Genomic DNA, 15,232 nt, shown 5'->3' on the forward strand with positions numbered 1-15,232 from the left:
TGAAAGGATGAAGGGCAAAGTCAACCTCAATGGAATTTGAACTCAGGACATAAAGATGAATAAAATATTGCTAAGCATTTTGCCCAGCATGCTAACGATTCTGCCAGCTTGCCATTTTAATATTATTAATAATATTAGTTGTTCACAATTTAAGCAGGAGACCAGTTATGTTGAGGGGAGTACTCAACAGGTAGTTTATTTTAATGACTGACCCCAGAAGGACAAAAAATAAACTTGGCCTCAGTAGGATTTGAACTCAGAATGTAAAGAACCAAAACACATATTTGAAAACATTTTTCCAATGCTCTAACAAGTTTGCCAGTTTGTCACCTAAATAACAATAATTATTAATAATGATTTCTAGTTTAGGTTCAAGGCCACAACTTTTGGAGTTCCTTTTTTTTTTTTTTTAGAGGGGACAGGTGTTACTTGATTGAACTAACCCCTGTATTAGTTTGCTGCTTTATTTTATTGAACCCAGAAGGACACAATAGGAGCTAATAGAATAACAATAATCTTGTTAAGAATAATAATCTTTGTATCATTCTAATTACAGAATATATACAACTGAAGAACATTCCTCATTATCCAACAGCATTAACAAAAACAAAAAATTAAGCTAAGATTGTAACGATGAACTCATAACAATAAACTGTCCACTGCGCCAATTACTATTCTTTCAGCTCTCAATTGACAAATACCACTGGAAACGAACCCCTAATACTAACTATGTTTCAGAGGCACGATGAAACGAAGCATCTTGAAATGGTACATTAACAAGTACCGAAACCTGGAGATATCTGACCATGAACAAGACTGCCCGGAGATTCTGCACTCTCGACATGATAAATAACACATAGCAACAGTCACATCTGCCTTGCAACTTATAGCACACTGTTATTACTGCTGCTGCAGCTACTACTGCTACTATAGATGAAACTTATACAATAACATTGCCCCTCCCCCTCCATACAAAAATAAGCTTTAACTCTATCAAGATGGAAGGTAGGAGCGACAGAAACCGCTGGGTACTGGACTGAATTAGTCACAATATTTTGTTTCATACCTCTACACACCTATTCCAAATCTAACAAGGGTGGGGTGACTTCGCTATTTCACCCAGTCAATGAAATAAGTGCCAACACTGATGTTGATTCATTCATTCTATTTTTTCATTGAACCTAAGCACCATCTGGAACCTTCTCAGAGCTGGAGCCAATTCATTCATCTATATGCCTTACCTTAACACTTAAAAACTTGAACTGATGTAATAAATCATTTATATATTAACCCTTTAGCATTCAGATGACTCCGTCAGATGTAATGCGTATTTAGTCACGTTGTTTTGAATTACTCATGCATTATCTTGTAGCTTCAAGATTTCGATGATGTGATTGTTTATTTTTAGAATGACATTGTAGGATAGGTGTGAGAGGCTGGATCTAGTCAGTTTGAATGTAAAACAGGCAGAATATTTTTGGCTCGACATGGCCAGTTTAAATGCTAAGGGCTTAACGTATTTTGCTCTTATGAGAAATAATGCCACACACTCAAACAGGAGACGAAAGTGCGCAGGGTTGTGGAGTCTGTACACAAAATCTTTCACTTCTAAATCAATAACTGCATCAATTCTGACCAATCCCTCAATGTTATTGTACCATCAATTCCAAGTGAGAGACTCCTCTGCTTGTAATTAGACTAACCATATAAAGCAAACACGGAGAATACGAACCATCAGGCTACATTTTAAGCACCCTAACCTGTTAAAGTTTGAGTTTATAGGATATACCTAGGAGTGGTGGTGTTTTTAAATATTGAAGTTACAAACAATTAACCACAAGACAAACTTAGATAACTAGCGAAAAAAAAAAGCTGATTGAAAGCACACACCTTACATAGCTAATATGAAGCATCAAGCTACTTTTTATCATCCACCCAACCATGCTATTGTGGTTTAATTAAATAAATATTTATATATTTAAATAATAAAGCATAAGAAAAACTTAGAAAAAAAAGATGAAGCTGATTTTATCAAAAGTCATAAAGTAAAAAGCTATAAATAAAATAAACCTGTAAAAATATTATAAAGGAAAATCAGGAACATGTTTAACAGTTCAAAAATGTAAAAAAGAACATCCGTTAAAACTAACAGATTGAACACTTAAAGCAATTAAAATGACCATTTTAAAAGAAAGAAACTCAATTAGACACATAATCCTTCTTTTCAAGTTAAAGCACCGTGCGAATGTAACATGAAAGATCACATGAAATGAAATGATTACATCGTAAAATATCGAACAGTTTATCTCCAAAAACCAGCCATATTGAACACCAAAATTCTACTTGTTTTCTGTTCAATCTGCCAGATCTGGCCTCTTGCATCTACCCTACAATGTTATTCTAAAAATAAATAATCATGTCATCATAATCTTGAAGATTGGAGATAATGCATGATTAATTCAAAATAGTGTAAATGAATAAGCATTGCATTTGACAGAGTAATCTGAATGCTAAAGGGTTAAGCGATGGAATAGAGGTAAAAATTAAAAATCCGAACGTAAAATTTACTAGACGTAGGAGTGGCTGTGTGGTAAGTGGCTTGCTTACCAACCACATGGTTCAGGGTTCAGTCCTACTGTGTGGCACCTTGGGCAAGTGTTTCCTACTATAGCCTCAGGCCGACCAAAGCCTTGTGAGTGGATCTGATAGATGGAAACTGAAAGAAGCCCATTGTACATATGTGTGTGTGTGTGTGCTCCCCACCATCACTTGACATCTGATGCTGGTGTGTTTACGTACCCGTAACTTAGCAGTTCGACCAAAGTGACCAATAGAATGAGTACTAGGCTTACAAAGAATGAGTCCTGGGGTCGATTTGTTCGACTAAATGTGGTGCTCCAGCATGGCCACAGTCAAATGACTGAAACAAATAAAAGAATAGCATTGTGTTCTTAGAAAGAATGTTGCTTCTACTGGATCCTTTACAGAAGCCCTTAAATCTGATTTGATCACTTTTTCAAGTTAGTATCTGTGAAACTGAACATTTTAATGCATTATCATGCATTTTACATTTAGTTGGAGTCAGAGTCAGTAAAACTGACTCCAGCTCTAGAAATCCAATAACTGCTTCCTACTCTGATTCCTTGAATCCAACTTTGCAGCCCTGAAAATATCAGTAATCATTAGGTTAGCCAAGATTAGTACACTCCTACTGCCTTCTGCTATGGAACATTACAAAGTCAAATTAAATTTTATTTTCAAAATATTTTACATTTTAACCCTTTCGATATCAGCCTGCTTCAAATAGCCTCTAGTCTTACAATATGAAATCATCCACCTTAAAAAGTTCATATTTGAATTAATGTTGGATATTATAATTTTATGCAAGAACCAGCTAACAAATGAAAAAGTTATTCTTGATTATTTTCATCATCATTTAAGGTCTATATTCCATGCTGGCAAGGCCAGAGGCTACACAAAGTTCCATTGTCTATTTCAGCCTGGTTTCTGCAGCTGGACACCCTAATGCTAACCACTGTACAGAGTGTACTGGTTGCTTTTTATGTGTGCCAGCATGCAAAAAACACCTATTCACAACATATTTCATTAAAAATGTGGTCTTGAAAAAGTACTCAATTGATTTCAACAATCTCTGTTTGTAAAGTAACCTATTTAATGCTTAATTTTAAGATGTAAATTTATCAAAAGTTTTCTAGATTTCTAAATGTTTTATTCATGTTTTTTTTCTTCTTTTTGAGTGTGGAAGAAAGGGTTGTGCCTATGGCTGTTAAAACCCTAAGACTTAGTGAGATTGATGTCATTAATATATTTCACTTGAAGTATAGTAAGTTGACAGCTGCAAGAAAAACATGTGTAGAGAGGGACCTCTAGAAGGTTGAGGTTTTACAAAAAGGAAGGACGAGGGAAGTAACAGTTCAAGATTTGGGTCAGTTGGACATAACGTGATTTAAAATTCTGGCACAAGGCCAGCAATTTTAGGGGGAAGTCAATTAATTACATCAACCTCAGTGCCCAACTGGTACTTACTTTATTGACCCCCAAAAGGATGAAAGGTAAAGTAGGCCTTGGTAGAATTTGAACGCAGAATGTAAAGAACCGTAAGAAATGCCATTATGCATTTTGTCTGGCATGCTAACAATTCTACCAGTTCACTGCCTTTGTGTCGAACTTAATATAAATCATGAGAGGAGGAGGGATGAATGCAGAGTGCAAGTGACATGAGACAAAACAGTTCAGAGAAGCAGACACCATTGTAGTAGAGCTAAAAAAGGTAGTGAGGAGACACAGCACGTTTGTGGGTCAGAGGTTGGAGTATGTTTATGAGTAACTTCTAATTTATCTAGTGACCTTTGGTTGGTTGGAATCTAGGATGGCTATGTATGTAACTGAAGCATTGTCCCTGATATTGAAACTGTACTCCACTGTGAGTCTCATTTAAACTCATGTAAAGGGGCTTGTAGTTGTTGTAGTTGTATTTTCTGAATTCAAAGAGCAAAACCAGGCTTGGAGATGTGGAGGAACATGACTTAGAGGTTAGGGTGTTGGACTCATGATTGTAAGATAGTGATTTCGATTCCTGGACCAGGTGATGCATTTTGTCCTTGAGCAAAACACTGCATTTCATGTTGCTCCAATCCAATCAGCTGGCAAAAATGAGTAACTTTGTGAAGGATTGGTGATGGATTTTCTCTGCGAGAATACCATTTATAGAAACATCATAACTAGTTTGAAAGTACATGGCCTCTGCAACTATTTATTTAAAAAAACACAAACACGCAATGTATCAGTAACACTAATGAACCATAGTGTAAGTGTCAGGCAAAGAAGCAAATTAAATAAATGGCCTGAGGTGATTGTGTCGACCATTTGACACCACTAGAAAAGAAATCCTAAAAGCAGTAAAGAAAACATTGTGATGGGAAAGTGGTTGAAATTGGTTGGTAAATGATGGTTTCTTTATGAAGGAGATAATTCCATCTCAGTTTTATAGGTTAGATTATATTTGTTTCTTGTCCATCCTAAATATCATTGTTGGTCCCATACAATCAAAACAAACTGCAGCAACAATTCATCTCTTTTAGTCCAGCTATTTCACTGGTAAAAACCAAGAAAACAACCATCCTGCACCAATTCATCTCTACTGATACCCAAGCACTGAATGCAGGGCAAATTGTGTAACATCCCACATGTTTAAAGTGCTAGACACATTAATCATTCCTAAACACTTAATTGCAATAGATCTGACCGCAAACTACCAATAAGATCATCCTTTTTGCATTACCACATATTTTATTTAGTGCAGTGAATTTAAGTAGAGCTTTTTTCTTAAGTAAGTGGGTGAAATTAAGTTTATTAAAACCCAAACTACATCAAGTAGCAAGGAAATATTTAATTTCAGTAGACTACTGAAACTCATTTTAAGTGCTGCACATTCAGAGATATAAGGTGGAGTTGGCACTAGTATCCAAAGTGCTAGTGGATAATAAAAGCACCTGAAAAACAAAATAACAACACATGGAATGAAGTTAAGATGGCTATCAAATTTTCTTATAAAAAACTCTAAACATCTAGGGCACGTTCCACAGCCAAAACCAGAAAATAAGTAGGACAAGATGAGTATGGTTATAAAATAATAATAATAATGCACAAGTTTAAATATGCCATAATTTCATATAGTATATTTAAGTCTGAATAGTAGCTGTCATATAAAACATTTCAAGATAAGAATATACGTGAAAAAGTTTTGAAAGATCCTATCTGCTATATCTTGGTTGAAAATTTCTCATGAGAACAGTTCAATACAGCAGCCAAATCTCTCATCACCACTACACCAACAAACTTACAAGTCTTTAAAAAGAAGACAGTGTTTTAAGTTCTAAATCTTAGTGCTTCCATTAGAGATGAGATGTCCACAGTCAGACATGTAGGTGAAATTCTTTTGCTAGATCATCTACCAACATACCACAGTTCTAGTCAAACAGGCAAACTAGGACCACATAACGACAACTACCAACGATCTTGATCAGCGAAAGTGACAAGTAGTCATATATACAATTCTTAGTTCAAATCCTGTCAAAACTGAACCGGGCGTTTTATTCCTGAAGTTTGATAAAATCAATACAGGTCTCTTCAATAAGAATAGCACATATATTATTGGCTAATATTTTTAAGAAACTGAGGCTAAAGGATTGGCAGGATCATCGGACAGAATGCCATGTATTAATTAACGTTTTGAGTTCAAATATTGACGAAATCAATGCTGTTTTTCCTTCTTCCAGGATTGATAAAATATTATGTACCAGAGTTAGGTCCTATGTCGATTTCACCGACTAACCTTGGCCTAAATTTGAATACTTGTGCCTATAAAAGAAATCAATATTTTAGAAAAATTGAGATGAAACTGATGAATCTAAGGCCTCCAAAAGAACCCTTATGTTTCTTATTTGAAGTAATTCTTTTATTACTGAAGACCAAACATTGCATGGCTGTATACATACAGTTCAAGAGAAATGACTTAAGTGGAACAAAAAGAATTACGCAATCGTGTACAGATTATAATTTATAATCTACAAATATACAGACACACACAATTACCGGTATAATCACAGTATCAGACACTCATATATACATATATATGTATGACGAATTTAAAATGTTACGTTACTGATTATGTTAGTAGCAAACCTCAAACAAGTTTACTTAATATAAGCATCTAAATTAGCTTATCTTCATGATTTATTGGCATAATTGCTTAGTCAAAAATACTAGAGATTAACATAGTTAAAAACTAACTGGATTTACTTAGACACGTCTCTACACACGCGTGACGGATGTATATTTATAATTTTACATTATTCAATACACACTTAGTCTGACTGTTTGTACACATACACATATATATATATATAGCATATATACCGACTTGATAAATAACCGATACATTACGAAAACAAAACAGTTTTAGGACTACGCAGTTGATTTAACATAATTCTTAGTTCTTAGCGTGAGAGAGAGATGCTCAATCCGAAATTTGTTATCTGAACAGGCATACATGGAACACACAAACAAGTTTGGGTTCATAAACAGCAATTAATGTTTTAAGTAATTAATAAAGTGTCAGCGAAAATAGGCTAAAGGAACATATTTAACTTTCATTTCAAGGATCAATGCCAAACATTTTCAGATTAGTGGAATACAGAAAACTGGCAGACAATATATATTTTAAGATCAGAGGAATCGAATCGTTCACCAACCAATCGGTTCCTTAAAACCAAAGGAAGAAAGAAAAGGGAAGAGAAAGCTGAAAATTATGGGTACAGACATTCACTGATCAAAGCTTGTTTTTATTATCAACAATCGAACACTGCTAATTGTAAATATAAAAGCATAAAGGCCTTTCAACCCTTTTTTTTTTAACTTTTAAATAATAATAATAATTTTATTATATAAGCACAATGCTTTATTTATATAAATGAAAATGTAGTAGGAGCTGTGGTATGCATTTCACAGGGACAATACGAACGGTTAATAATAAGAATGATTTCTTTATTAACCACAAGGGGTTTACATTAAGAAAAACATTGTGAATAATAATAATAATAATCGGTTCTTTTAGTTGACACAAGGGGAACGACGAAATGCAGGGAGAGCTTCAAAACAAGGTAAGGGGATGATATTATTATCATCTGAGCTAAATATAGAAGTATTTAATTTCAGTGTTTAATTTTCTGCGCTGATCCAATTCTAGTGAATCGACATTGTCTTCTGAAGTTGTTTAACACCAGGACAGCTATAATCAGGCAAAAAAGGGAAAAAAATCTATGATCAAAGCGTTCCAAGCATAATCCTCGCCCTCTATTTTCAGACAATGCATATCTAATGTGTCCCTTTATTCTTTTTAAGACGGTAAGGTGTGTGGTTTAAAAGAATTTATCTGCAATAAACTTGATAGCGCCCCATAAAATTTGGCCTTGTAATTTAACCAAAAGAAATAATCACCATGTAAGCAGTATTGGTTTATGTTATTTTGTAGTTCATCGAATCTAGTCTGGAATTTCCAATCCCGATCAGATCGACTTTTCGCCTTCTTTCCAAGCAACAACAATAATTACTACCAATAAGACACTGGATCGATTCTCCTTTACTGAACTCATCTCATACAAAGATGAAAAAAGAAATCGTTATTAACCGTTTCACTTGTTTCCATGAAGAAAATTTACTAGTGCTTAAAATATTAAAGCATTGCAACTAATAAATAGAGTTTCCACGTAGTAATTCGATCTGCTAGAAATAGCAACCAAAATCTACCTCAAATGAAACCCTAATGTCTTCAAAAGGGGAGAGGGACGCATTCAATAATGTAGTTCTAAATATGCAATGTCCTTAGAGAAGGGCGGAGGGGGGTAGTTACGGCGCGAACGAACGTTTAATTTTATTCTTTTATATTTTTTTTATTAAGTCTACCGAATTATTGCTTAGCCCCTGGTAAGCCCCCAATTATTAAATACATTCGGAAATGTGGTTTCCAATGGGGAATTATTTTTTAAGCCTTTGGAAAATACCGATACAAAGGCGGCTGAATGAAAATCGGATGCGACACAGACGTATATTGCACTCGTATTTGTGAAGAGACACCTTGAGAGTAATGTAAACAGTCGATAGTTTAATCATAACTTGTGATCATATATGGAAATTGAAACTGAACAAATAAATTTAGTGTTTTGATTGAAGACCACAAACAGCAAAATGCGAACGTTCGTGCGTAGACGTATAGATGTGCATGTGTGTGTGTATATATGTACATGTGTGTGTGTGTATATATATATATATATATATATATATAGAAAGAGAGAGAGAGAGATGTGTGTATGTAAAATTGACCTAAGACTAAATATTTAAATAAAGCAACGAAAAACAGACCCAAAAAATGCCGAATAATTGTTTTATAAAGTGGAAAAATCTAAAAAATACGAAAATGAAAAACATTACTACATGGTTGTTATTTTTTCTTTAAATCATATTAATAATAAAATTAATGTATTTAAATATGCACCTCTCTCACATATATATGTGGGCATGTGCTTATATATATATATAAGCACATATATATATATATATATATATATATATATATATATATATATTGAATATTGCCGTCCCCTGCAGGGATAAGCGATAAGCTATATTGTCACATGCGTGACAAGATTTGTTTATCAGTGTAGAAATGGAGAAATGTGATGAATCGTAAAAGACGAATCGACGAATCTCTACATCTATTTAAAAATAATAATATCACAACACAACTGCAAGAAGGATTCTCAGCTAAAATAAAGTGGGGAATCAAAATCCATGCTGCTACTGTAAGCAGAAAATATCTCTTGGTTTTATACTTTAACCCATACATTTCGTTTTAAGCATTTAATCATGGCTTTAGGTGTGTTTAAAACAAAATATAAATGTAAAATACAACTAGTTTTCAATTATTTGAAGGTGTTAAATAAAAATAAGCATCTTTAAAAGATAAGGCTTGGTGAAGGACTTTTATTTAGTTATTAATATATAATGAGAATTCATTATTCATTTCTTAGGTAAACAATTAGGAAATGTTGTTGCTTTTAGATGCTTAAGGGTGAAAAAAAAAGGTGAGTTGATAAGTAGGTGACAAAGCATAAATGATCTGTGGAGAGATGTGATATATGTACATAAACAAATAAAGAATTAGGAAGTTTTAGAACTTACCACAACTAGAGAATCCGTAATAAGGAGACTCAGAGGCACCATCATCCATCCCGTTGAGTAATTCTTCCTTACCGACATCGCTGTCTCCAACGAGCAAGAATTTCAACAGATAATCATAAGGTTTGGTAGCCAAAATCCGAGGTGAATTGGCAGCACACATTTCTCCTTCTTGTAGCTATTTATTTTTTAATTGCTTATTTAATTCCTTTACGTGTGCCAGATCGTCCGTTATTGAAACGCACGACTGTTTATTAAGTCTTATCCCACATCAAGTATTTTGCCAGAAATTCGGCCGATTATCCATGGGCGATAATAAAAAGTAAAAAGTGCTGGACAATCTGACAAATGATGACAAAATAAACGACGTGAAAGCAGAGAACGGCGGTAAAAGATGGATACAGGCGTATGCAAAATAATCAAAATGAGGATTATAAATGATGTAGCATACGGAATATTCGTAGTATTATTCAATATCTCGACAGGTTGCATGTAAATAACGGTAACGATGTTAAAAAGACAATAAACAAATCAGTACATCACGATGAATTAATGCATAGCAAGAACTCACTTACAACGGCGCATGGCGGAAGTCACGACATAGATTTACAAGCTCTACTGCTGTAATACTGCTGCTGCTGCTGATGGAGAAGCTACGGAATAACATGCGGGATAACTTTTATACGATTTTCTTTATCACGTACAAAACATCGTATTTCTTTAATTAAGCATTTTAGTTTCATTTTCGGTAACATTTATTACATAAATATAGAAAAGAAGAAAAATACAACCCCCAAACCCCAATTCTTCTATTTAGAATTTCTCTTCTTTCATGGTTTCATTGAATATAGAATATCTTTGAGAAAAGTAATATATATATTTTTTCTTTTCCTGGTTTCAATGACTGGACAGCGGATGCGTTGGGACACCGTCTTCGTGGATCTTGCTTCAAACCCACGCTATCCTGTCTCTACTGGAAGTACAGTAATACTGCATTCTTTGTGCCTTCTATTTTAAGCTTATGCACTTCCTTTCACGTACCGTTACAGGTCAGTAAACCGAAGGTCTTGGTGAACATGCATGGATATATATTATATATATATATCCTAATTTAGACTCCGAAACATAAATTTTCAAAATTAAAAATAACCTGTCTGATAATCGCGCATGCGTGGATTCGCGGACGCGCGAAAACATGTTTTACGAAAGGCGTTCCAACTGTGACTATCTCGTCTTTTAAAGCCCAAATCTCCCTCATGTCATACACTACCAACTTTCTGATAATGCTGTCTGGATTACGCTGCTTAAAAAAATGAAAAGTAGGATGGTTGTAGATGGAGTAACTTCGATCGTAGTTCTACAGGATCAAATCTGACTTGAGGCTAAACAACAATAACGGATATGTGTGTGTGCGCGCACCACTGTCACCCAATATACTAGAAATAGCAGCTACATTTGTCGAAACAAACTCGTTGTTAAAATGAGCAAGCGTTTGTTTAAAAATAATGATGACCTTATTCTATACAATGCCCAAGTGCGGTACAACTCGTTGGAAAAGGGTAAAAGAGGGGACAGAAAGCAGCAGTAAATCAAATAAAGACGACGATGAAAGCCAAAAGTATATGCACAATACACAGAATAAGACAAAGTAAACAGTAAAAGAGCCATAAAGAGGAGGGGGCGCATAGGCACGTCAAGAGTTTTAGGGAAACATGGAATTTTTGAAGGATGCAATGTTCTGACAGTTAACAATGACATAGGTAGTTTATTCCACGCTTCAACAATTCTAAGCATGAAAAAATGTTTCCCAAAGTCATGAGTGCAGCACTATTTTTAAAAAATTTATAAGCTTGTCCTTAGATGGTAGAGATATTGAATTTAAAAACATAGTGAAAATTGTTATTGGAAAGATGTTGGATAATCATATGAACTTCTACTGTGTCAGCTCCCAGACATCAAAGCTTTAGTGTGTCTGTCAATGCTCAGAAAAGTAAGACATTAAAGATATGATAAATGACTGATGGGTATTCATCCATTCATCTGGTTGCTCATCTCTGAACAACTTCCAGTAGATTGAGTTTTCTGGATATCAGAATTCCAGATTGGAAATGCAAACTGGGGGACATACCATAGCTATATATAATTTTAAATAGACAGCTGGTGAGTAGTTAACAAAGCCATTATTGAGATCTAAGACATCTTTGACTTTTTAGATGAATTTACAAATGTAGCTCATCCAACATAGATCATTGTTGACAATAATACTTTGGTCACAGGGTAAATTCTGGGCTTTTCCTCCCAAAACATATAGTAGTTTGAGTTGCAAGCTAGCAGTTCACTGCTGCATTATGCCCAGGTCAGACTGCAGGAAAGATCTTTAGCATGTAAGATCTATTCTCTTTTGATCTCAAGATACTGCAGAATATCATTTGCATATTCTAATAGAGCAACATGCTTCAGTTTGGTTTATATTTCATTAATATATGCAACAAACAACACGAGGCCAAAAACAAATCCTTGTGAGAGTCCGGATATCATTGCATAGGGTAAAGAATGTTCTCTTAGTATCATGACTTCTTATTGACTGAAAATAAGGGACTTCAATCTGTTATAAAGATTAGCTTCACTATAAGTTGTTTATGTGACACAGAATTAAAGGTTTTGGTGAAGTCAAGATAGACAACATCTACCCTTGAGCAGCCATCTGTAATTTGGGTGATTAGCAGAATCCATTTTGTTGCAAACACTTGAGCTAGGTTTCTGGTCTGAGGTTAACTTCTCACCTTCCCACCAGTTTTGGAGAGACTGCAAAAAAACCATGGGTACTGCCCTTATTCCATTAACTTCTCATCTTCCTCTTTGCATTTTACAATCACTTATACTTTCATGGGTTTTCTGAGTCAGCTTTTATAGCTAGATGCCTTTCCTATCACCAACAATTTTAGCAATGTCCTTCAATTTGCAGGGAAGTGGTTACATCTTTTCTAAAACTGGGATACACATGGTAATTTATCTAAGTCATAAAAAAAATTGAAAAGTAATCTTAAACTCTATTACTGTCATCTAATACCTTTCTTCCTGATGATAGAGTTTCCAAGAAATAGCAGCCAAACTTCCTTCAAATTGTACTCTACTCTCTTAAAAAAAACTCAGCACAATGGATAATGTAGTCTAGGATAGATTGCTTGGAAAAAAAAGATGAGATGCTCATGGTTGGAGTGTATTTGATCATAGGTTTGCTCAATCAGGGTCAACTTGGGATTAAAGAACACTATTAAAATTGTCTTCTTATAAAACAAGAACTTAATCCATTTTATAAGGTTTAAGAGGGGAGGTTTCTCATGAGAAATTAGTTTCATGCAATTTATCTTTGCAATAAGTAAATGTTACTTTTTAGTGCTATTAAATCTTATAAAATTGTCAAAGTACCGTTACTAGTAACAGTGAATTACTTCATGGAGGGATGAAATGTCTATATAGTGGGTGATGATGACGTTTGCCAGAGATTAAATATATTTAACCCTTTAGCATTCAAATTATTCTGTTAGATGTAATGCTTATTTAAACAATTGTTTTGAATTAATCATGCATTATTTTGTAGCTTTGAGCTTTTTATGATGGAATAATTTATTTTTAGATTAACATTGTAGGATAGGCGTGAGGGGCCAGATCTAGCCAGTTCCAATAGAAAGCAGGTAGGATATTTTAGCCAGATATGGCCAGTTTAAACACTAAAGGGTTAAAAGATAGAGAAGACTGGTCAGTGATTTGTAGTGATTGACATAAAAGTTATTATTGGAGAAGAGAAAGATTCTGGAGTTGGTAGAGAAGAGAATTGATATGGCACTATTAATATAAATGGATATTGTTCAGTCTCTTCTCAATCTATATGATTACTTCTATGCATTGAAGAAAGACTTTGGTCATAAGAATTGATTACTACATTTTCTCTGATATATTTTTTCCAGCATAGAAAAACTTTATATCTAACTATAAGAATAAAAAATAAACGCGCCCTTTTAAAGCCTAGCCAGGCTCATGGGCCTGGTTTCCTGGTTTCAATGGCATATGTGTTCCCCAACTGGACAGGACACCAGTCCATCGCAGCGTTATTCATTTTTGCCAGCTGAGTGGACTGGAGCAACGTGAAATGAAGTGTTTTGCTCAAGAACACAATACATCGCCCGGTCCAGGAATTGAAACCACAGTTTTACGATCATGATGCTGACACCCTAACCACTAAGCCACACACCTCCACATATCTAACTATACTTGTTGATAAATGTTAATTCTTTTGACACCAAACCTGCCTCAGACTGCTCTCTAGATCTCTGATGAAAACTTTTCATTTTAAAGTGATCTATATTAAAGCATTCCATAAAAACTTTTTATTTATTTACATTTCAAGCACCAATTTAATAATGACTAAGTAATTGTACAAAATTCTTCATTGTTTTCAAAATTAATTAAAACAAAGACAGTGTATTTCAGCTGAAAGATGGTAACAAAAAAGTTCAACAATAATGATAATAGTTATCGTGTCTAAGACTTTGTTAATATCAAACACAAACACTTAAGTTTTCTTATGGATTTCTGAGGTGAGAAATAGGCTTGATGCTTAGCAGTATATACTGAGATACTTTACGTTACCAAACAAGTAGATCAATAGAATATATAATTGGAAAATATTGAGTCTGATGTAAAATATACATGAAATTTACCCATTTAGCATTCAGATTACTCTGTCACATGTAATACTCTCTTTACTCTCTTTTACTTATTTCAGTTATTTGACTGCGGCCATGCTGGAGCACCATCTTTAGTTGAGGAAATCAACCCCAGGACTTATTCTTTGTAAGCCTAGTACTTATTCTATCGGTCTCTTTTGCCAAACCACTAAGTTATGGGGATGTAACCACACCAGCATCAGTTGTCAAGTGATGTTGGGGGGGGACAAACACATATATATATATACAGTGGCTTCTTTCAGTTTCTGTCTACCAAATCCACTCACAAGGCTTTAGTCGGCCCGAGGTTATAGTAGAAGACACTTGCCCAAGGTGCCATGCAGTGGGACTGAACCCGAAACCATGTGGTTGGTAAGCAAGCTACTTACCACACACCCACTCCTGCGTATTTATTAACAATGTTTTGAATTGATCCTCTTGTTAGCCTTGAGATTTTGATGATGTATTTTTAAGATTAACATTGTGGGCTAGGAGCGAGAAGCCAGATTTGGCCAGTTTGAACATAAAACAGGTAGAATATATGGGCTGGATTGGCTGGTTTAAATGAATGTTATATCATGATGTAATCTGGAGGACAGCAGCATCCATGCCCATAATTTTAAATCCTACAAATCCTCCATCACAAGGAAAAACCATCTGAGAGACATGTATATATGTATGTGTGTGTGTGTATACTAGAAATAGCAGCCAAATCTCTCGAAAATCACACCTATTATCTTCAAAAAGAA

General features: G+C 34.6%; 1 protein-coding gene across 1 annotated transcript in view; it reads right to left on the minus strand.

Moving 5' to 3' along the window:
- The window catches only part of LOC115212937 (ras-related protein Rab-40C-like), a 67,984-nt gene extending 57,595 nt beyond the window's left edge, over positions 1 to 10,389 (minus strand). Inside the window, exon 1 of the mRNA XM_029781783.2 lies at positions 9,760 to 10,389. Coding sequence (XP_029637643.1) covers positions 9,760 to 9,919 — 160 coding nt within the window. The 5' untranslated portion in view covers positions 9,920 to 10,389. The remainder of the gene's footprint in view (positions 1 to 9,759) is intronic.
- Between the last annotated feature and the right edge of the window lie 4,843 nt (positions 10,390 to 15,232).

Source organism: Octopus sinensis, linkage group LG6 (genome assembly GCF_006345805.1).
Source record: "Octopus sinensis linkage group LG6, ASM634580v1, whole genome shotgun sequence".
NCBI lineage: Eukaryota > Metazoa > Mollusca > Cephalopoda > Octopoda > Octopodidae > Octopus > Octopus sinensis.